This window comes from Hylobates moloch, unplaced genomic scaffold (assembly GCF_009828535.3).
Source record: "Hylobates moloch isolate HMO894 unplaced genomic scaffold, HMol_V3 SCAFFOLD_342, whole genome shotgun sequence".
Taxonomy (NCBI): domain Eukaryota; kingdom Metazoa; phylum Chordata; class Mammalia; order Primates; family Hylobatidae; genus Hylobates; species Hylobates moloch.
The window spans coordinates 1-24,695 of NW_026652617.1; the positions used below are offsets into that span (position 1 = coordinate 1).

The 24,695-nt window shown below is 41.3% G+C and overlaps 1 protein-coding gene across 1 annotated transcript; it reads left to right on the top strand.

The window, feature by feature from the left end:
- Window positions 1–199: 199 nt before the first annotated feature.
- LOC116464258 (sodium/glucose cotransporter 1-like) lies at window positions 200–19,829 on the top strand (the record flags this gene model as incomplete). The annotated part of the gene is made up of 5 exons (XM_032147556.2): window positions 200–388; window positions 8,166–8,334; window positions 11,020–11,235; window positions 13,792–13,897; window positions 18,970–19,829. Coding segments are annotated over 5 exons (904 nt in total), but the record flags the coding sequence as incomplete, so codon positions are not given.
- Window positions 19,830–24,695: the final 4,866 nt, after the last annotated feature.

Here is a 24,695-nt window from a genome sequence, read left to right on the forward strand (position 1 = left end):
TATTCACCCCAAGTATGTTGTGTCTCCGGCTCTTTGTGGCTGCTGTGGGCTTATAATGGGCTAATAAATTTAAAGCCATAGGACGACTTCTTAAAGCTTCTAGTCTTTTTGGAGAGAGAAATTGGATAACATGGCATGGTTTCAGAAGGCAAACAAATCCTGAGTCCTCATATATTTTTCAAGTACAGAAAAGCTGAAGGTGCTGTTATGTGCCACTCAAAAATCCTTCTCTTCCAGGACTGCGAGGCCTGATGCTGTCAGTCATGCTGGCCTCCCTCATGAGCTCCCTGACCTCCATCTTCAACAGCGCCAGCACCCTCTTCACCATGGACATCTACACCAAGGTCCGCAAGAGAGCATCTGAGAAAGAGCTCATGATTGCCGGAAGGTAAATGCAACTTCCCCCAAGACCACAAAAGCTTGAATGATCAGAGAGGTTCCATCTGTGTTACCCCTCAAGCTAGGGAAGGTTGGCAGATGCCTGGGTAGAATGGGAATAATTTCTGTGGCTGGTTATATTTGCCATTCGGTGGCATTTAACTTTATTTACTTATTATTTTATCTTTAAATTTTTTATTTCCATTCATGTGTGGGAAATAGGTGGTGTTTGGTTACATGAGTAAGCTCTTCAGTGGTGATTTGTGAGATTTTGGTACACCCATCACTCGAGCATTATACACTGAACCCAATTTATAATCTTTTATCCCTCACACCCCTCGCACCCGTTTCCCCTGAGTCCCCAAAGTCCACTGTATCATTCTTATGCCTTTGCAACCTCATAGCTTAGCTCCCACTTATAAGTGAGAACATATGATGTTTGGTTTTCCATGCCTGAATTGTTTCACTTAAAATAATAGTCTCCAGTTTCATCCAGTTGCTGTGAATGCCATTAATTCGTTCCTTTTTATGGCTGAGTAGTATTCCATCATATGTATATATACACCATAATTTCTTTATCCACTTGTTGATTAGTGGGCATTTGGTCTGGTTCCATATTTTTGCAATTATGAATTGTGCTGCTATAAACCTGCATGTGCAAACATCTTTTTTGTATAACGACTTCTTTTCCTCTGGGTAGATACCCAGTAGTGGGATTGCTGGATCAAATGGTAGTTCTACTTTTAGTTCTTTAAGGAATGTCCATACTATTTTCCATAGTGGTTGTATTAGTTTACATTCCCACCAACAGTATAAAAGTGTTCTTTTCACCACATCCACACCAATATCTATTGTTTTTTTATTTTTAAATTACAGTCATTCTTGAAGGAGTAAGGTGATTATTTTTTCCTTGCTAATTTGTTTGAAATTTTTTTGTAGATTCTGGATATTAATCCTTTGTTGGAAGTATAGATTGTGAAGATTTTCTCCCACTGTGTGGGTTGCCTGTTTACTCTGCTGACTGTTCCTTTTGCTGTGCAGAAGCTCTTTAGTTAAGTCCCACCTATTTATCTTTGTTTTTGTTGCATTTGCCTTTGGGTTCTTGGTCGTGAACTCTTTGCCTAAGCCAATGCCTAGGAGGGTTTTTCTGATGCTTTCTTCTAGAATTTTTATAGTTTCAGGTCTTAGATTTAAGTCCTTGAATTATCTCCAGTTGATTTTTGTATAAGGTGAGAGATGAGTATCCAGTTTTATTCACCTGCATGTGGCTTGCCAATTATCCCAGCATTATTTGTTGAATAGGATGTCCTTTCCCCACTTTATATTTTTGTTCGGTTTGTCAAAGATTAGTTGGCTCTAAGTATTCTCTAAGTATTTGAGTTTATTTCTGGATTCTCTTATTCTGTTTCATTAGTCTCTGTGCCTATTTTTATATCAGTACCATGCTGTTTTGGTGGCTCTGGCCTTATAGTATAGTTTGAAATCAGGTAATGTGATTTGTTCTTTTTGCTTAGTCTTGCTAAGTCTTTGCTTAGTCTTGCTTTGGCTACGTGAGCTCTTTTTTTGGTTCCATATGAATGTGAGTATTGTTTTTCCTAGTTCTGTGAAGAATGATGGTGGTATTTTGATGTGAATTGCATTGAATTTGTAGATTGCTTTTGGCAGTATGGTCATTTTCACAATATTGGTTCTACCCATCCATGAGTATGGGATGTGTTTCCATTTGTTTGTGTCATCTGTGATTTCTTTCAGCAGTGTTTTGTAGTTTTCCTTGTAGAGGTTTTTCACCTCCTTGGTTAGGTATATTCCTAAGTCTTTTTTCCTTTCTTTTCTTTTCTTTTCTTTTCTTTCTCTTCTCTCTCTCTCTCTTTTTTTTGCAGCTATTGTAAAAGCGGTTGAGTTCTTGATTTGATTGTCAGCTTGGTCACTGTTGATGTATAGCAGGGCTACTGATTTGTGTACATTAATTTTGTGTCCTGAAACTTTGCTGAATTCATTTATCAGTTCTACGAGCATTTTGGAGAAGTCTTTAGGGTTTTCTAAGTATATGATTGTATCATCAGCAAACAGCGACAGTTTGACCTCCCCTTTACTGATTTGGATGCTGTTCATTTCTTTCTTTTGTCTGATTGCTCTGGCTAGGACTTCCAGTACTATGTTGAATACAAGTGGGTGAGAGTGGGCATCCTTGTCTTTTTCCAGTTCTCAGAGGGAATGCTTTCAACTTTTCCCCTTTTGGTGTTATATTGGCTGTGGGTCTGTCATAGATGGCTTTTATTACATTGAGGTATGTCCCTTTTATGCCAATTTTGCTGAGGATTTTAATCATAAAGGGATGCTGGATTTTGTCAAATGCTTTTTCTGTGTCTATTGAGATGATCATGTGATTTTTGTTTTTAATTCTGTTCATGTGATGTGTCACACTTATTGACTTGCATATGTTAAACAGTCCCTGCATCCCTGGTATGAAACCCACTTGATCATGGTGGATTATCTTTTTGATATATTGTGAGATTCAGTTAGCTAGTATTTTGTTAAGGATTTTTGCATCTATGTTCATCAGGGATATTGGTCTGTAGTTGTTGTTTTTTGTGATGTCCTTTCCTGGTTTTGGTATTAGGGTGATACTGGCTTCATAGAATGATTTAGGGAGGATTCCCTCTTTCTCTGTCTTGTGGAATAGTGTCAATAGGATCGGTACCAATTCTTCTTTGAATGTCTGGTAGAATTCAGCTGTGAATCCGTCTGGTTCTGGACGTTTTTTGGTTGGTAATTTTTAAATTACCATTTCAACTTCGCTGCTTGCTAATGGTCTGTTCAGGGTATCTAATTCTTCCTGATTTAAGCTAGGAGGGTTGTATCTCTCCAGGAATGTATCCATTTCCTCTAGGTTTTCTGGTTTATGCACATAAAGGTGTTCATAGTAGCCTTGAATTATCTTTTATATTTCTGTGGTGTCAGTAGTAATATCTTCTGTTTCATTTCTAATTGTGCTTATTTGGATTTTCTCTCATCTTTTATTGGTTAATCTTGCTAATGGTCTATCAATTTTATTTATCTTTTCAAAGAACCAACTTTTTGTTTCATTTATCTTTTGTATGTTTTTTTTGGTTTCACTTTCTTTTAGTTCTGCCCTGATCTTGGTTATTTCCTTTCTTTTTTTTTTTTTTTTTTGAGAAGGAGTCTTGCTCTTTCACCCAGGCTGGAGTGCAGTGGCGCCATCTCGGCTCACTGCAGGCTCCGCCCCTCGGGGTTCACGCCATTCTCCTGCCTCAGCCTTCCACATAGCTGGGACTACAGGGGCCCGCCACCGCGCCCGGCTAATTTTTTTGTATTTTTAGTAGAGACGGGGTTTCACCGTGTTAGCCAGGATGGTCTCGATCTCCTGACCTCGTGATCTGCCCGTCTCGGCCTCCCAAAGTGCTGCGATTACAGGTGTGAGCCACCGCGCCCGGCCGGTTATTTCCTTTCTTCTGCTGGGCTTGGGTTTGGTTTGTTCTTGTTCCTCTAGTTCCTTGAGGTGTGACCTTAGATTGTCTATTGTGCTCTTTCAGACTTTTTGATGTAGGCATTTAGGGCTATGAACTTTCCTCTTAGCACCCCTTTGCTGTATCCCAGAGGTTTTGATAGGTTGTGTCACTATTATCATTCAGTTCAAAAAATTTTAAAATTTCCGTCTTGATTTCATTGTTGACCCAATGATCATTCAAGAGCAGGTTATTTAATTTCCATGTATTTGCATGGCTTTGAAGGTTCCCTTTGAAGTTGATTTCCAGTTTTATTCCACTGTGATCTGAGAGAGTACTTGATATGATTTCAATTTTCTTAAATTTATTTAGACTTGTTTTGTGGCCTATCATATGGTCTACCTTGAAGAATGTTCCATGCACTGATGAATACAATGTATATTCTGTGGTCGATGGGTAGAATGTTCTGTAAATATCTGTTAAGTCCATTTGTTCCAGGGTATAGTTTAAATCCATTATTCCTTTGTTGACTTTCTGTCTTGATGACCTGTCTAGTGCTGTCAGTGGAGCATTGAAGTCTACCACTATTATTGTGTTGCTTTCTATCTTATTTCTTAGGCCTAGTAGTAATGCTTTTATACATTTGGGAGGTCCAGTGTTAGGTGGATATATATTTAGGATTGTGATATTTTCCCCTTGGACAAGGCCTTTTATCATTATATAATGTTCCTCTTTGTCTTTTTTAACTGCTGTTGCTTTAAAGTTTCTTTTGAAACTTTAAAGAATATAAGAAGAGCTACTCGTGCTCACTTATGGTGTCCATTTGCATGGGATGTCTTTTTCCACCCTTTTACCTTAAGTTTATGTGAGTCCTTATGTGTTAGGTGAGTTTCTTGAAGGCAGCAGATACTTGATTGATAAATTCTTATTCATTCTGCAATTCCATATCTTTTAAGTGGAGCATTTAGGCCATTTATATTCAATGTTAGTATTGAGATGTGAGGTACTATTCCATTCATCATGCTATTTGTTGAAATACTTCTCCCGTGATCTGGACCTTAAGGTTCCCCAGTGAGGGTCTGTGTTTGGGGGCGGATGATCCCCCTTTCCCACATTCACAGTTTGGGCTCTCACAGTATTTTGGCTGTCTCCTGGGTCCTGCAGGAGCAATCTGCTTCCTTCAGAGGGTCTGTGGATCCTCTTGGCTTTCCTGGTATATTCTTGCAGTAGTTCTTGGAGCAAAAGTTCATGATGCTAGTCTCTGCATGATGCTCTGTCCATCTGAGTGGGAGCTACAATTTAGTCCTGCCTCCTATCTGCCATTTTTTCTAGATCCTCCAGTGGTGTTTAACTTTAAATTGGAGATCACTGAACAATGCCCCTCTGGAGTTAGAAGGGACATAAGAGACACCTAATTTACCCCTCAGGCTGTCATTTGGATTGAGGCTCATCCTGCCTAAATCCAAACAGTCCGGACAGTGGCAGAGACATGACTGGAATCTGCAGCCAACTGACCCCTTGTCCAAGGCTCTTTATACTGCCCCACACTGTCCTCCTCAGCCCCTCACACTGCAGCTCTCCACACTGGCCGTCTTTGAGGCCCACATGCCTCTGATACCTTGACCCCTTGATGCAACATTTTGCAGAACGATTGTGAAGGTTCAATTGTGCTTGTGAATATACTCTGTAAAGTCAGTCTAAAACACCAAGTGCTGCACACATTTCTTGTTGTCAAATGGGCTGATAAATGCAATAGGGTCCTGAAAGCATTAAAGTATCAACACCTGAGTCAGGTGTGCTCATTATCATGATTATCCATGGGGCAGATGCTCTGGACAGAGGATCAACAGGAGTCTTGCTTGTTTTTCTATGGGGCTAATGCAGGTCAACCTCCTTAGGGCAGGTGGACCAAGTCCCTGGGATGTCAGTCAAGGGAGTTTCCCAGTGAGTGCAGGAGGGGTATAGGCTGCTACCTCATAGGTCTCATTTTCAAGATTGGAATGAAGGAAGCAAAGCAAACATGGTGGGCCACTTTCAGTTGACAAGATACCTGGCACCCAAAGGAGATCTGACTGTGCCAGAGGATCTTTACTCTGAGCCATAGAAAGTAGCACTGTTACCTTCATTGATTTTTCCTTAGAAAGGCACTTACTGACTTCTCCAGTTATTTAGGTGGTTCAAATGCAATATGCTACAGAAAATGTTTTGTTGCCTTGTGTAGGGATGAATCCCATGGCCCTGAGACTATGTTGGGGCTCACATTTTTGTGTATCCTGTAACTACTGCCCTGGGGCTTGTCCCAGTCCTGGATGAGCTCACAGTGATGTGAAACCATTCCAAACTCTGCTGTGGGGACTGTAAGATCAACCAGGGGCTCAGATAAGGGCGTGATGAGTATGGCATGAGTGGCTGGGAAAGGCTCCTGGGGAAGGGAGAACCTGAGCTAAGTCCATAATGGTGGGTGGGATATGGAAAAGGGGGACAGTGGAAAGGCATTTCAGAGGGAGAAATGTGTGAGTGAAAACATTGCTTTGTGGAGGTCAATTTAAGTTGCAAGTAAGTGAGAAAGGGAATCACAGTCATCTTTCTAATTCAATCAAGAACACAAGTAAGAAGAGCTTGCAAGGACATCTCCAGTCTTTTCAGGACTTGAAGTGAAACTCAGCAGGAGGAGAGGTGGAAATACCTGGTAGTGTTTCTTCCTATCTAGATCATACCTTTATAAAATCATCTTGCCTAGTGTTTTTATTAATAACTTCATTATTATGAAGAAGAAGACAAAAGGGAAGAAGGGGGAGAAGAATAAAACAATAATAATAGTTTTTACTATTTATTAAGTGCCTGCTATTTGCAAGGTTTTACTCTCACTTAGTTAACTATCATTTAGATTAGTTTTACTATCACTAATTCTTTTTTTATCAGAATTTAAAACTTCTGTTTATCAAAGACACCATTAATCAAATGAAAAGGGAGAAAATATTTGTTAAACATATATCTAACAAAGGATTTATATCCAGAATATGTAAGCAGCTCAATAATAAAACAACCAAATTAAGAAACAGCCAAAAGAATAACAAAGCACATTTAAAAAGTGTTCAATGCTATCACTAGGCATCAGGGAAGTGGAGATCGAAACCATACACACTAAAGTGACTAAAATTTAAAAGGTTGATATCAAATGTTGGTGAGAGTGTGGGTCAAACAGAATTCTTATACATGGCTGCTAGCAATGCAAAACAGTACAGGCACTTTGAAAATCAGTCAGGCAGTTTCTCATAAAGTTGGATGCCCATCTACCCTATAATCCAGCAGTATCACTCCTTGATATTTACACAAAAGAATGAAAAAATATGTTTGTAAAAACACATGAATATTCTTGCTCAAGTATACTGCTATAGATCTTAGTTTGTATTGTACACATGATCATATATGGTCTTGTATTGAGGTCACTGGTGTGTATGTCATGTGACTCCCACAGAATATTCTCTCAGTGCATGAGTGTGTTTGTATCACTACTACTGTCACTAATTCTTATTCCCACCTTGCAAGGTCAGTCCTATTCCCAGTTTACAGATGAAGAACTTGAGACTCAGGTTAAGAAATGTCTCCTATGTCACACAGAAATAATAAGAATTTGAATCCAGGACTATCAGGCTCCAAAATTCATACCTTGTTCCCATACTCTATTGCCTCTCAAAATGAGATTCTCTTATGGTGGCGAGTGGGCCTAGGCTACTATTGAAAGTCAAGTGTGTTTCACTAATTCATAGGCATGAATGACTTTCCTATAGGCAAAAAAAAGCTTCAAGCATACATTTTTTTAACTATTTTTTCTTGCTGTGGTCATATTTGCTGCTGGTAGTGGTGGTGGTGGTGGTAGTGTGTATATGTATGTATGCATATGTATAATACATAGCAATATATACTCATGTAGAGGGCCGGGCGCGGTGGCTCACGCCTGTAATCCCAGCACTTTGGGAGGCCGAGGCGGGTGGATCATGAGGTCAGGAGATTGAGACCATCCTGGCTAACACGGTGAAACTGTCTCTACTAAAAAAATACAAAAAATTAGCCAGGCGTGGTGGTGGGCGCCTGTAGTCCCAGCTACTCAGGAGCCTGAGGCAGGAGAATGCCGTGAATCTGGGAGGCAGAGCTTGCAGTGAGCGGAGATGCACCACTGCACTCCAGCCTGGGTTACAGAGCGAGACTCTGTCTCAAAAAAAAAAAAAAAAAAAAAAAATATATATATATATATATATATGTATATATACTCATGTAGAGCTACTTATTGACACTTTGTTGTGGGGGCTTTAATTTCAGGTTGTTTATCCTGGTGTTGATTGGCATCAGCATCGCCTGGGTGCCCATTGTGCAGTCAGCACAAAGTGGGCAACTCTTCGATTACATCCAGTCCATCACCAGTTACTTGGGACCACCCATTGCAGCTGTCTTCCTGCTTGCTATTTTCTGGAAGAGAGTCAATGAGCCAGTAGGTATCATCTGGGCATGTCCAGAAAAGTCATTCTGGCATAGAAGTTTCCATGTGGGTTTGCATATTCTCTGTGGGAGGGATTCTATTTCCCAGAGATCTTGAGCAGACACAGATGTGCTGCTGAGGGTTTGTAGGGAAAGCCTCCAGGGACCATGGGGCTCTCTGTTGGAGTGAGCTCCTCGGGAGTTGGTATGGGGGGTCCACATTCTCTCTGTCTCCTCTGTCCAAGATTAGATTTTCTTAAAATTTTTTTTTAATTTTTTTTTTAATAGAGGTGAGGACTCACTATGTTGCCCAGGCTGGTCTTGAACTTCTGAGCTCAAGTGATCCTCCCACCTCGGCCTCCCAAAGTACTAGGATTACAAGCCAAGATTAGATTTTCTATCTAATCTTGGTGATTTTGACCTGACTGCATGGCACTCCCTAGGAATTCTGTAGCCTCTAGGTGAGCAAGAGAAAGTCCTAGCACGAGGTACCTCCAAGTGCTCTACTGTGAACTCGGCTTTCCAGCCAGCACCTCTCAGGGCCCAGTGAAGACAAAGTCCTGGTGCGCAAGCAATTTATACATAAAACAAAGTGCGTAAGAAGTAAGGGATACAATACAGCACATGATATTAGCAGGAAGGGATTTAGGAAAGGCTTTATTAGCAGGGACTGAAACTGTCAGGGAAGGCTCCTTGGACCAGCTGGAGCTGGAAGAATTTGAAGTTGGAGAGGGAAGACATGGCATTCAAGTCAGAGAACAGTACTGTCCAGACCTTTCAGGCAGAAGTGGGATAGGAGTGAGGGTGAAGGACTTGTATGGAATCTCACCTGGCTCAAGGAGAGTTTGTGAATGTGAAAGATGGAAGATGTGGCTGGAAAGGTAGTCAGGGTTTCATTAACAGTGATCCCTTTGGTGGAATCTTTAGGTTTTTCTAAATATGAGATCATATCATATGTAAATGAGGCCAATTTGACTTCTTCTTTTCCAATTTGGATGCCCTTTCTCTCTTGCCTAATTGCTCTGTCTAGGACTTCCAGTACTATGTTGAATAAAAGTGGTGAAAGGGTATCCTTTTCTTTTTCCAGATCGTACAGGAAAGGCTTTCAATTTTTCCCCGTTCAGTATGATGTCAGCTGTGAGTTTGTCATATATAGCTTATAATCTTTATTGTTTTTGAAGTTTGTTACTTCTGTACCTAATTTGTTGAGTTTTTATTATTAAAAAATTTGAATTTTTAAAAAAATTATTTCATGGCAAATTTATTGATGTTTTTGGAGACAGGAATCTCACTATGTTGCCAAGGCTAGTCTCAAACTCCCGAACTCAAGTGATTCTTCTGCCTCAGCCTCCAAAGTAGCGAGGACTACAGGCACACCCCGTGCCCAGCTAAGAAATAATTTTTTTGAGTGAAATAGTGTATGGGGGATGAATAGGGAACATATTTTTTCTTTTTCCTTATTTATTTCTTCATCTAGAAGTCACTTCCAGATGCCAGCATAGGGTGAGGCACTAGCAACACAAAGTGAATGAAACCTGCTTCCTTCCCTGGGCAACCCCCCGGTTCAGATTGGGAGACAGAGAACTATTGTGATTCCATGGCAGTGTGGTTGGTGCTGGCCTGGATCTGTGTCCACAGTGCTGTGGCCACAGCAAGAAAGGGTGCATCCATCCTGTGTAGCTTGTTCTATTTAAGCTAGAATGAAGTTACTAGGAAGAGAAGAGCCTGTATTCTCCCAGACAGAATGAGCTGTACAAAGACCTGGAGACAAAAACACACGCCATGCCATGTGTGGGGGATAGCTGATAATTTGGAATAGAAAGTGTAGGGATGCCAATGGCTGGCAAAGGGGCTGACCAGCACCTGATAAAACTGTGAAAGCTCTTTTGGGCCACCTTCTAAGAGCACATTCTATTTTGTCACTGACCTGCCAGACTCAAACCTAGTCCTTTAGGTGAGGACTTACCTAAGGGAAAGATAGAAAGGAAAAAAGGAAGGAGGGAAGGAAGGAAGGAGTAAAAAAAAACCCTGAAAAATCATCCCCTCATGTTTCTGGTCTCTTAAAGTCTTCCATATTCTAGTATGCAGACCCAAAATTTAATGTAAAAACACAGTATAATTTTATGTTCTCAAACTAAAAATAGTTCATAAAATAAACTACAAAGAGGGCTAAAAAAGTAAGTGTTATTTATATTTTGATGGAAAAGTTTCTTTCTCCTTCATCTTCCAAAGACCCAATTTCTTTTCCCATGTCTTTGTGAAATACAAGTTACCTCACACGTAATTACTTTTCATCTGAATATGCCTAAATCTGGAGATTGGTGTTGACAGTAGCTGCAGGTGGAGAGGCTCAAATTATTTTTCAAGTTAAAGGGAATTTTTGGAATCAAGCCTGTAGGTTGACATTCTAGTCCAGTTATTAGACACTTTACCACATTATATTATGGCTCCTTGTTTAATGATCGAGGTGAAATCATGTTGCTGAAACATGATAGACAGACACACTGAGTGTGTCTGTCTAAGTGCACAGCACTCCTAGCCATATTCTGAACTTCAGTGTTCTGGGTTCAGACAGCCTAAAGCTACCACTTCTCCTACCTCTGTTCCTTTGCCTCTGCCTATGCCTCTCCAAAGAATGTTAGAAAGGCCATCTGTTTTGTGTGTTCAGCATGAGTTAACCCAGGGTTTTCTTTCACAGGGAGCCTTTTGGGGACTGATCCTAGGATTTCTGATTGGGATTTCACGTATGATTACTGAGTTTGCTTATGGAACCGGGAGCTGCATGGAGCCTAGCAACTGTCCCACGATTATCTGTGGGGTTCACTACTTGTACTTTGCCATTATCCTCTTCGCCATTTCTGTCATCACCATCGTGTTCATCTCCCTCCTCACCAAACCCATTCCGGATGTGCATGTGAGTATCTATTTAGGGGATCTGTCCTTGTTTCATGTTCACACTGCAATGTTCTTTAATTTTTTTAAAATTTTTCATTATTATGGGTACATAATAGTTGTATATAATTATGGGGTACATGTAATGTTTTGATACAGGTATACAATATAAAATGATCAAATCAGGGTAATTAGGGTGTCCATTGCCTCAAGCATTTATTATTTCTTTGTGTTAGGAACATTCCAATTCCACTCTTAGTTATTTTAAAATACAGATTTTGGTGGCTCATGCCTATAATCCCAGCACTTTGGGAGGCCAAGGTGGGAGGATCGCCTGAGTCCAGGAGTTTGGGACCACCCTGACAACATAGTGAGACTCTGTCTTTAAATTATATGTATATAATAAATTAAGTATAGCTACCCTATTGTGCTACCAACTACTAGATCTTAATTCATTCTAATTGTATTTTTGCACCCATTAACCATCTCCATTCTGTCCTCCATTCCCTGCTACCCTTCCTGGCCTCTGGGAACCATCAATCTACTCTCTATCTCCATGAGTTTGGTTTTTAAAACTTTTAGCTCCTATATATGGTGAGAACATGAGAAATTTGTCTTTCTATGTCTGGCTTATTTTACTTAACATGATGGCCTCCAGTTCCATCCATGTTGTTGCAAATACAGGATCTCATTCTTTTTATGGTGGAATAATACTCTACTGTATATTTGTACAATATTTTCTTTATCCATTCGTTTGTCAATGGACACGTAGATTGATTCCATATCTTGGCTATTGTGAATAGTGCTGCAGTAAATACAGGAGTACAGGTATCTCTTTGATATACTGGCTTACTTTCTTTTGGATATATATCCAGTAGTAGAACTGCTGGATCATATGGTGGCTCTATTTTTAGTTTTTTGAGGAACTTCCATAGTGTTCTTCATTGTGTCTGTGCTAATTTACATTCTCACCAACAGTGTTTGAGGGTTCCTCTTTCTCCCCATCCTCACCAGCATTAATTATTGCCTTTTTGATAAAAGCCATTTTAAATGGGGTGAGATGATATCTCATTATAGTTTGATTTGCATTTCTCTGATCATTAGTGATGTTGACATGCCACAACATTCTTGGTCAGCCTCAGCAAAATTATACATCTTACATTCACATTCACATGACTTGCCATTGGTTTCATGTGGAAGGATACATGCCAGGAAACATGGTGTGCCAGCAGGCTGATATCAAGCCCATGTCTTTAGTCAGAGTCCTCACAGTTGTCCACCCTTTATTCCAGGGCTTATTCTCTGAAACCTGCTCCCCAAGTGACAGCTCAGATGCACAAGATCACATGGGTGGTACAGGGCTACCTGGCTTAGAAGCCTATGTTCCAAATAGAAACTGGTATTTCTTTTGACAGTCCCATGGTCAAAGCTTTCAAAGGTCCCAGCAAAGCACATAGCTGGTTACAAAAATCAGTCTACTCAGGGAAACCCAAAATATAGTTTGCCTCTTGATTTTTTTTCCAAATTAGTCCACCAAAAATTGACCATAGGATGTAAAACATTTCTAACAATATCAAAGTCTAATTGATTCAAGACTTCAAAAGTTGCAATTACTCTTCTTTAACTCTAGATGCCCCCATTGGTTTAGAATTCATTCATAGCTCTCCCAATTTAGATAAAGATGACCAATTATGAGCCATTTTTATTAGTATGGTAACCCAACACAGATTTCCAGGTTTCCAAGGGAACAGAGCCAGAAAGTTAACCCAAAGTCATATTTATTCCTAGAGAAACAGAAGGATTTTGTTAATCCTTTACTTTACTCATGCATGCACATACAAGGAACTATGGAATCCCTAAGAGACCTTCAACTTCATTGCCAAATTTTTAAGAGCTGTGACAAACCTAGTGTCAAACAAAGACTGCTTTTATAGCAGCAGAACTGAATCACATCTATTGGCTGGACCTGTCACAGGCTTTCTTTGTGTTGTATCAACTGCTTCCTCATGTCTCAAGTCTTTGAAAGTATCACAACCCAAACACATTTCTAGTTCATGCCCTAGACCGAGTTCATGCTCTAGATCAAGTTTTTGGTTCATGCTCTTGACTATGTCAATAGAAACTGTGCCTTCAGCTCTACCATATTCTATTATGGCTCATGATTCTAGATTCTTATCCACATAATGTGACATAGTGCAAAAATCTGAACTTGCACTTCTAACCTGGACAAATGGCTATCTTGTTGCTTCCTACTGCCAGTGCTAAAAGGAACAAATTATTTATCACACACACACGTAAAAGAGTTCATTCAACGAACATTTCCATATGAGGCAGTCTTTTGGCTCTGAATATGCATGTATCATAGAGGCTAGTATATACATGTATATTACTTTCATCTAAGTTACCAATGTTTTTAGAGATAATGTTGTGTGTGAGAATCGTTGTGTATGTTCTTCTTGGTACTGAGATGCCACATTCCCTTCCCTTCCTTGATGCATATCTCTTTGCTCCCCCCACAACTTCTTGTCCCAAGATGCTATTTGGATCTTTCTGTTGACCTGTTCTGCCTTCTCTGCAGCTCTACCGTCTGTGTTGGAGCCTGCGCAACAGCAAAGAGGAGCGTATTGACCTGGATGCGGAAGAGGAGAACATCCAAGAAGGCCCTAAGGAGACCATTGAAATAGGTGATTTATGGACCAGAGCAGATGCTAAACCATAAAAGTTACTCCTACAACAAGACAACTTTACTGAAGCTCTTCCCTAAATAATTTTATCAGAGCTCAGATGTCTCCCCTCCAGGGCAGTGAGGAGCAGGGTGGGGATGAGATGGATAAGTGGGTTTGGGGAAGTTAACTGTGAGTTTAAGGGGAGGAAAGGGTATAGAATCATTCAAGCTCCCTCACCTCTCATATTTAAAAAATTTTTGTGAGTACATAGTAGGTGTATATATTTATGAGGTACATGAGATGTTCTGATGCAGGCATGCAATCATGCCTGCAAGCAAGCACATCATGGAGAATAGGGTATCCACCCCCTCAAGCATTTATCCTTTGAGTTGCAAACAATCCAGTTGCACTCTTAATTTTTTTTTTTTTTGAGACCGAGTTTCAGTCTTGTTGCCTAGGCTGGAGTGCAATGGCGCAATCTCGGCTCACTGCAATGTCCACCTCCTGGGTTCAAGCGATTCTCCTGCCTCAGCCTCCTGAGTAGCTGGGAATACAGGCATGCACCACCAAGCCCCGGCTAATTTTGTATGTTTTTAGTAGAGATGGGGTTTCTCCATGTTGGTCAGCCTGGTCTCAAACTCCTGGCCTTAGGTGATCTGCCCGCCTTGGCCTCCCGCAGTACTGGGATTACAGGCATAAGCCACCACACCCAGCCTTGCACTCTTAATTTTAAAATGTACAATTAAGTTTTCATTGACTATAGTCACCCTGTTGTGCTATCAAATAGTAGGTTAGTCATTCTTTCTATTTTTTTATTGTACTCATTAACCATCCCTACCCCATCCCCAGACCCCCACTACCCTTCCCAGCCTCTGGTAACCATCTTTCTACTTTCTATGTCCATGAGTTCAATTGTTTTGATTTTTAGATCTCACAAATAAGTGAGAACATGAGATGTTTGTCTTACCGTGACTGGCTTATTTCACTTAACATAATGATCTCCAGTTCCATCTATGTTGTTGCAAATGACAGGGTCTCATTCTTTCTTTATGGCTGAATAGTACTCCATTATGTATATGTACCCATTTTCTTTATCCATTTATCTGTTGATGGACACTTAGGTTGCTTCCAAATCTTAGCCATTGTAAACAGTGCAGCAACAAACATGGGAGTGCAGATATCTCTTCAATATACTAATTTCCTTTCTTTTGGGCATATACCCAGCAGTAGGATTGCTGAATCATATGGTAGCTGTCTTTTTAGTTTTTTGAGGAACCTCCAAACTGTTCTCCATACTGGTCATACTAACCTTCATTCCCACCAACAGTGTACATCCTCACCAGCATTTGTTATTGCCTGTCGTTTGGATATAAGCCATTTTAACTGTGATGAGATGATATATCATTGTAGATGTGATTTGCATTTCTATGACTGATGATGTTGAGCACCTTTTTATGTGCCTATTTGCCACTTATATATCATATTTTGAGAAATATCTATTCAAATCTTTTGACCATTTTTGATTGGATTTTCACCCCTCATATTTGACAGCGCTCAGTGAGTAAGTGTGGCTGATGAATTTGCCACCCTGCCTTGATTTGAGGAATGGCCAGGGATAAGAGAAGAGTTGGAGCTCTTCTGACATAGCCTGTGAACTCAGGGCAGATGGAACCAAAGCTATGGTCAGTTCTAGTGACATCAAGATGAGGGGATAGAAGCCCTTGGGATCTTATGTCATACTGGCTTACAATATCAAATGTAGAAAATCAAATTTCTCTGGAAGACCAATGAAATAACGCTTAGTCAGTGCCCAGAGACTTATCCTGTAAGTTAGTACTTTCTTCTACTTCAGTATTGCAACTGTTCCTCTCTATGTGGGAAATGTGCACACGTGGAGGATGGTTGTGGAAGTGTGTGGTGTGCAGAGCTATGGGGGCTCAAGGTCATATGTGCTTTACCTGGTGCTGGGCTGGAGGCCTCATATCACTCCATCTGAAGGAGAGCACAGGTGTAGCTCAGAACAAATTCTCAATCTGGCCATCAGGAACATCACAGAATCCTAACTGGGGAAAGAGCCCTAGAGATCATTTGGTCTTATCACCTCATTTTATAGACATGTAAATTGAGGCTTAGGGAGGGAGAGGCTGTGCCTAAGGTCTCAGCTTTGTTACAATCTGCTCTTGATCTTCGAGGACCTTTCAATTCTAAAACTTGTGACTGCAGATACTGGAGGGAGCCTGGAGCCACAGCAGCTGGCCATGGTGCTGAAAGCAGCCCCTTCCTGCTTCCCTGGGGCGGGCAGGCAGGCAGGAACAGGCCCTCTACTTCTCCTACCTCCAAAAATGTCTCCACACTGTGTGAGAATATCATAGATTTTAAAGCGACATGGATTAGGAGTATTTTGAGTGTCAAAAGTCTTATTGTGGAAGAAGAGATTATTTTTATGCCAGAAGGCAGACTTAACACTGGTGGGTGAAAAGAATTCATCCAATTTTAACTCAGAGTAAGGAGGTAAGATAGTGCAGAGATAGACTGTGAGATTTGGAATCAGGAAGAACTGAGATTTAATCATCAATTCTCTTCCTAATACTCTGGGGAAGTGATTCCATTGTTCTAAAGCTCAGATTCGTCACATAAAAGTATTCTAAATGAAAACCCATGCCTCTTATGCTCTGCTGTAAGAATTGGCTATATTTACCACCATCATGATTGCTTTGAAGGAAGAGTTTTCTAATTGAGTTGGTCTGGACAGGGATGAGCAGTATGTGTACATCTGTCAAGGATTCTGTAGAGGGAACTTCCTTACTGGCTAGAGATTTGACTTGGTGACCTCTGAGGTTCATGGCAGCACTCAAATTCTGTTGTGTCTTCATGAACTTAGGGTGAAATCAGACTGAACATCCTACCCTATTAAAGCACAATAAACTAAGCTATCTTGAGGGATTTTACAGACCATGAATGTCACATTCACCATTCTCTGAGAAACAGTAACACAAGGAAGCTTTGCAGATGCATCATTGTCCCAGTATCATCATCCTCACCACCACCACCACCATCGATAATGATATGATCATAACATGTTTTAATTATAAACACTTTAGTGATTCATTTCAGCAATGCATCATCCTCTTAAGGCAGATAATGCAAGTACAATTCTTCCAATTTTCCTTCCTTTCCAGAACAGGAAAATGTGACCCAGAGAATTTCCTAAGGCCATTCAATTTTTTTTTTTTTTTTGAGACAGAGTCTCACTCTGTCACCCAGGCTGGAGTACAGTGGCACAATATCAGCTCACTGCAAGCTCCGCCTCCCGGGTTCATGCCATTCTCCTGCCTCAGCCTCCCGAGTAGCTGGGACTACAGGCGCCCGCCACCATGCCCTGCTAATTTTTTTGTATTTTTAGTAGAGACGGAGTTTCACCATGTTAGCCAGGATAGTCTCGATCTCCTGACCTCGTGATCTGCCCACCTTGGCCTCCCAAAGTGTTGGGATTACAGGCATGAGCTACTGTGCCCGGCTGCCCATTCAACTTTTTATTGACCCAGAAAACCATGTATTTCTCACTTGAGGTCGTCAGTGATCCTAGCTTATTACTCCTTCCCCACTCTGCTATTTTGGTGGAGTGAGTCAAAGGGGAGAGGTGTGAGTGTGTGAGACAAAAGACAGAATGGAAAGAGACCTACACTTTTTGACATCTACTGTGTCAAGGGACATGGATTAGGAGTATTTCGAGTGTCAAAAGGTCTCACTGTGGTAGAGGCTCTACCCCAATAAGAGCTAGAAGCTCTGTCATTAAATCATTAAATTCTTCATTAGTACAATAAAGAAGGTATTATTTATCCCATTCTTCTGATACCTGAAGATAAGGGAGGTGAATTAACAAGACCATAAAGCCAGGTTTTGGTCCCAATTCTGACTCATGTGTGAACTTGGTCACTGAGATTCTTTCCAGTTCTAAAATTCTGTGATGTTTTAAAGCTAAAATTCTGTGATGCTGGCCATGGTGACCTACATCTGTAATCCCAACATTTTGGGAGGCCGAGGTGGGAGGATTGCTCGAGTCCAGGAATTCAAGACCAGCCGGGGCAACATACTGAGATACTCTACAAAAAAAAAATTTAACTGGACATGGTGGCACGCACCTGTAGTCCCAGCTTAGCTACTAAGGAGACCGAGGTGGGGAGGGATCATTTGAGCCCAGGAGTTCACGGCTGCAGTGAGCTATGATTACCCCACTGAGCTCCAGCCTGGGCAACACAGCAAGACTCTGTCTCTTAAAAAATAAAGATAAAATTCAGTGACTTGTAAAAATGGGAAAGTGCTTTGCAGGGTCTGTGACTGTGGTGCTGAAAACACAGTGGGCTTGATCTCTTATCTAGTGAGTGGCAGAGTGGGCGTTTGAAACCAGGTTTGTCTACCTCCAGGGCCACACCTGGGCTCAGAGGAGGGAATCAGTTCCCTTGGTAGGTATTCAATTTGAGCATCAGGGCCAGGTGTGGACAGTTTGATTAAGCAGTGTTGATATGTGACATTAGATCCTAAGCCCGGGAAGTACTGCTCATTGCTGCACCGCATCAGGAGATGTTCAGACCAATTCTTATCACCTGGCTGGGTCTGTTGTGAAGCCTTAGAACAGACAGATGTAACCAAAGCACTCCTGAATCATGCCAGCCAGACTGCTTTCTGGTGATGTAGTGAACAGATACGAGATTTTGTGTTTCAGAGTTGAGTTTTCCTTCCTATGGCACAATTCCCCAGCCTATTATTAATGTGCCTTTATTATAAACTATTATTTGATCTGACTGTTCCAAATCAAAATGAATTTGCATTGGGCCTGATAGAGATAAAACTTAGGCTAGCTGATCCTAAGGATGTAGATAGTAAGATCGTTTTGTGATTAAGTTTGTTGGAACATTTTCTACCGTTTTCATTCCTTAAAACAAGAAAATATGGGGGAAATTTGGGGAAACTTCTCATTTTGGGGTAATTTCTGCAGAATAGCAGATGCTTCATGGTATGGCATCTCCCCTGAAAACTTTTCTAGTCCATCCTGCTTCTGTGTCCAATAATTCTTCTATGCCTTTGCCCAGACACACAAGTTCCTGAGAAGAAAAAAGGAATCTTTAGGAGAGCCTATGACCTCTTTTGTGGGCTGGAGCAGCAGGGTGCACCCAAGATGACTGAGGAAGAGGAGAAAGCCATGAAGATGAAGATGACGGACACCTCTGAGAAGCCTTTGTGGAGGACAGTGGCGAACGTCAATGGCATCATCCTGGTGACCGTGGCTGTCTTTTGCCATGCATATTTTGCCTGAGTCTTACCTTTTGCTGTAGATTCACCGTGGCTGGACTCTTACTCACCTCCCTTTAGTCTCATCCTGTGGTGTTGAAGGGAAACCAGCCAGTTGTAAATTTTGCCCAGGCGGATAAATGTGTACACGTGTAATTATAGGCTAGCTGGAAGAAAACCATTAGTTTGCTGTTAACTTATGCATTTGAAGCCAGTGTGATGCAGCCATCTGTACCTGCTGGAGCTGCAGAAGCGAAGTCCACTCAGTCACATCCAAAAAAAGGCAGACTAAGAATCAGAAGCCATGTGATTGATGTCTGATGTGAGTCTGTCTCAGGTAGATTCCGGGTGTCAGTGTGGTTTGTAATCCTTGAATATTATTTTAAGAACTTTAGTCTCCCTGGTTCCTGCCACTTTTCCTGTCCATCCTCCTCCCCATGTTTTTTTTTTAAAAGAAAACTATTTTCCCCCCATCATATCCCCCTCGAGTTTTGCCTGGACTTTCCCTCTCAAGTGTGTCAATCGCGTAAACTGAGGAATGCATGGAAGCTGAGGATGGAGCTTGATGGGCTCGCTGTCCTGGGTGTTTGCTCTCTGAAGTGGAGGCCTGAGGAAGGTAGTACTTCCACAAAAGGGAAGGACCTGGGCCCCAGCCTCAAGGTTGTGGGGGAGGCAGATAGCTTGAGTCGAGGGGATTTTCTGGGCTTCTTAAAATGTCCATTGTGAGTTCCCTGGGTTTGGGATTCCACTCATTTTGGCATTCACAGTGCCTGGAATGTCTTAGATTTTCAGCAATGCTTGTTGAATAAATAAATGACATAGGCATTTATTTATAAATCCTTGCTTTCTTTTTACATGAGCCTGGCCCTTAGTTAACCTTTTCTTGTGGCTACACAAAGTATGCCCATTGGTTACTAATGACTTGGGATGCATTTGTCAAACTGAGTATATCAGTTTTCTAGGGATGCTATAACAAAGTAGCACAGACCAGATGGCTCAAGCAGCAGACATTTATTTTCTCACGGTTCTAGAGGCTAGAAGTTGGAGGCCAAGATGTCAGCAGGGTTGGTTTCTTCTGAGGCCTCTCTCCTTGGTTGCAGATGGTCATATCTCACTCTGTCTTCTGTGGCCTTCCTTTTGTCTGTGTCCTAAATCTACTCTTCTTATAAGGACATCAGTCATATTGGAATAGGACCCACCCTAATGTCTTCATTTTAATCACCTCTTTAAAGCCCCTACCTCCAAATACAGTCACACTGTGAGAAACTGAGGGTTAGGAATTCAGCAAGTGAGTCTTGAGGAGATACTAAACAAACCCACAACACAGATAAAGTATGCATTTTGGGGATTTCCAAGCCAGAGACTCCCGTGAAAAAGGTAAACTGAAGCAGGTATTATGCAGCAAAAGGAAACAGAATTACAAACTGAACGTATGTGGGTGAGGCAAGGCAGGGTGGGGCAAGGCCTTTGGGTAGGCTGATCGATCACAGGGTTTTTCAACAATAAATCAATGGGAATGCGTTTGTTGCTCCCAGGACCCTGGCACCTTGACTCCGGGACTATAGCATGTCAGCAAATACAAGCAAAGCCCAACACTCTGATTTGCATTTTTGCCAATCTAAACTATCCGGTGTTTAGTTTGATTTTTTGAGTGCAGGTTCATTCAAGGACCAGGTTCCCTTGTGCTCAGGGTGAAGGAGAACCAGAAAACATTGTTATCCATTCCCAGAAGTTTTGGAAGAGCCTTGGTAGAAAAGCAGAAGCTGCTTTGACCGTGAAAATATTTTATTCCTATCAGTTTTTGGTCAGGAGAAGATACCCACCTAGACTAACCCAAGAAGAAGGCTCAGAGTACAGATATACCCCGAGCAATGTGATCAATGTCCTTGAACCTTCATTTTTCATCTGAAAACAGAGATATAAATGCCTGGCTCACAGATTTAAATGTCATACATCGAAAGCATTTATCAATATAACATTTATTTAAATAAGTAGGTGCTCAATAGGTGTTGGTCTTCTAACTTGTCTACATCCCATCCCCATTCCAGCGTCTTCAGAATTGAAGGAGAGATGTTGTATCACTGTCAGAAGGCTGCTTTGGGAAATTCTGCAGCAGGGAGGAGGGATTGTCAATCCCTACACCATGACCACCAAGTTCCTCACCTTGGCTGAGTCAATAAATCTCTCTGAACCTCAGGTTCCTCCAAGCATAACGCAGGCTTCACAGAGCTGTTGTAAAGATTAGGTGAGGTTAATCGATATTGCTTAAAAGACCTGGTCCATAGAAGATGCCCAATAAACATTACTGCTTTCCCCCTCACCCTACTGTCTGAAAAAATATTACACCTGTGAGACTGACTTTGAGGACCAGTGTGGGCAGGGAGTTGTGCATATAAACTATTTAATGAGTACCAAACACAAAAGTCAAGCTGGTAAAATATCAGGCCTTGCCCCAGAAAGACAAATACCACATGATCTCACTGATACGTAGAATCTTAAAAAGTCAAACTCAGAAGCAGAGAGTAGAATGATGGTTATCAAGGGCTGGGGGAGGGAGGGACCGGGGAGATGTTGGTCAAATGATACAAAGGTTTAGTTAGGTGGAGTAAGTTCAGAAAATCAATTGTACAATATATCAATTATAGTTAATAGCAATATAACGTATACTTGAAAATTGCTGACAGTAGTGTGAGTGTTCTACCACAAAAAAAATATATGCGGTAATAGATGTTAATTAATTTAGTCATTTCACAATATGTACATATATAAAAATACATTGTATGCCATAAGTATATATAATTATTATTTGTGAATTTGAAAAATAAAAATAATTTCCAAAAAAAGTGACAGGCATTGGACATGTACAGGAGGGGCTAGAATTAAGCAGATGGGCCCTAAAAGTCAATGGGGTCAGATTTTTCTTTCCCTGGGTGCTGTAATGTGCCTCAGCCATACCTACACACCTTTGGTTTCAGAAAAGACTTTCGGTCCTAACACAGCTCTACAAATCTCAAAGGAGGAACTGGGGAAAAGGTTTTTCCATTCTTCCAGTGTTGGTGAGGAAATGAAGCCCTTTTAGAAGTTAACTCTAAATAGTGGTTTTCAAAATGTGATCTTCAGACCAGCAGCCTCAAAATCATCTGGGAACTTGTTAGAAACGCACATTCTCAGGCCCTATTCCAGACCTACAAAATCAGAAATGTCAGGGGAGAGGGTGCATCCTAAAAATCTGTGTTTCAACAAGCCCTCCAGGGGTTCTGATGCAAGCTATAGCTGGAGAATCACTACTCTAAGCAGCCCTTGGTCTGGTTCTGAACTGCATGTGTGTGGGCTGCCAGCACTCTTGTGTGAAGAAGATCCCTCTATCAGATGCGTTTTTGCTACCAGTTTTCCAAGCATGGGATACCTGGTATTAAATTGCCTGTTCTTTCACTGAGTGGCTCTCAGGACTTCAAAAGCTGGCTGGGTTAAGGATGCAACATGGAGCTCTGGGGCTGAATGGTACTTATCTGAGTTCCTTGGAGCCAGTCACAGAACACTGGCCCCACTGACCTCATCCACACCTCCCTAATCCCATTCCCACCAAACTACCAAGACAATGCCACCTCACTGAAACAACTTCATCCATCAAATTACAATTTGGAGGTTAGGTGAGATTTTCTTTGGACAGGGTAGGGAGGATGTTAAGAAACCCCTTTCTTCCATGCAAGCTCACTTATGCTTTTCTCTCAAGGTTCACTTTTGTGAAGGAGGACAAGAAAACACAAGCTGCAGCACCTGTTTTAGGAGATGGCGACTTCAGCACTAGGAAAGAGTGCGTTCCAGTGAGTTCCAAAGTAGGAATGTCACTGAGGGAACAGCAATGCCAGGCACAGCTACACACAAGCAAAGCAGTGCTCTCTGGTAGGTCAAAGGCCCCAGGACCAACTTCACTCTGTAGGGACAGAGGCCAGGCTGTGCATTTTGAGAGATTCCTTTTGAAATAGGCATCTATATTTAAAGAAGTTTTTTTTGGCCTGATAAGGCATGATTTTTCAGTTCTATAAATTGAGGACTGATAGGCAGTCATTCAACCCCATAGAGAATACCATCTTCTACTTTTTTTTTTTTTTTGAGATTAAGTCTTGCTCTGTCACCCAGGCTGGAGTGCTGTGGCGCGATCTCGGCTCACTGCAACCTCCGCCTCCCAGGTTCAAGTGATTCTCCTGCCTTAGCCTCCCAAGTAGCTGGGATTACAGGCATGTGCCACCACACCTGGCTAATTTTTCATATTTTTAGTAGAGACGGGGTTTCACCGTGTTAGCCAGGATGGTCTCAATCTCCTGACGTCATGACCCACCCGCCTCAGCCTCCCAAAGTGCTGGGATTACAGGCATGAGCCACTGCTCCCAGCCTAGAATACCATCTTCAATTTGAGGAAATGAATAGTGCCTCTGAAATTATTGTAGCATAATTTATCATTTGCTCACCCTAAGTAGCTCGGTCTATTCTAACGGAGCATTGTACAGGCAGTTACTCACCTCATGTTTACCAGTGGCTCTGCAGTTGAAATAATCTCTAAACTTACCTATATTTTAAAAAATTGTTCAAGTTGCTAGATCCAATTATCAACTATCCTAGCCTCCTGCGTCCTGACCCTTATCTTGTGCCAACTAAGCTCACCATGGATATATTTAGTATTTGTCTAGAATATCTGGAGAACAGGGAATCAGGATGTTATGGGGTTTTAATGTCTTTATTTTTATCAAAGGAATGTATTTTAATTTATGGGACTATAGTGCAGGTTAATATAGCATCTGTATGGCATCTTTCGCATATGTAGCTCCCATCCCATTTTCAAAGTGTCCTCATCACAACCACAGGAGGTAGGTAGATGCTACAAGTACCAAGGTCCTCATTTTTCAAAAAAACAAAACACACAGTTGAGACAAAATGATTTGCCAAAATATACACAGAAAATCACTGGCAAAACCAGAAACCGAATCCAGGACAGTCTACACATTTTCCACTATCCACCCCATCCAGTGGCTTTCCTTCCTCCCTCTTTAGCCTCTCAAAACTCAAAACATAACACAAGCTCCATGTCAGATCCAGTTCTCTAGGGAACGTCAGCCAAGTGAAATTCTCCACTTTTCCTTCTCCTCTGCCTCGCTTCAGGAGACTGAGAAGGCACTACAAGTAGTGCTCTGTGGGTTTCCTTCCTTCCATGAGAACAAGCCATCCCTTTACGTTTTGAACCATGTTCATACCCAGGAACCACTCTCAGCTCTTTTCTAAGCTACGCTGAAAGCAGCCAATACTAACATCATGATTTTTTCAATGCGATTATATTACAACATAATTGAGATTTCACAGGTGTAATTAAAAGAATTAATTAAATTTAAATAAAAGAATTTCCTCCTAAGAAAAGGGTTCAGCAAAAAATACACATCTGTCAGCTAGAAGTGTTAGGTGCTACCACTTGGAACAGAGATCACCTACCCTAACCTTTGTCAAACTGATTAGATTCTGTTCTGTGTTTTCTTAG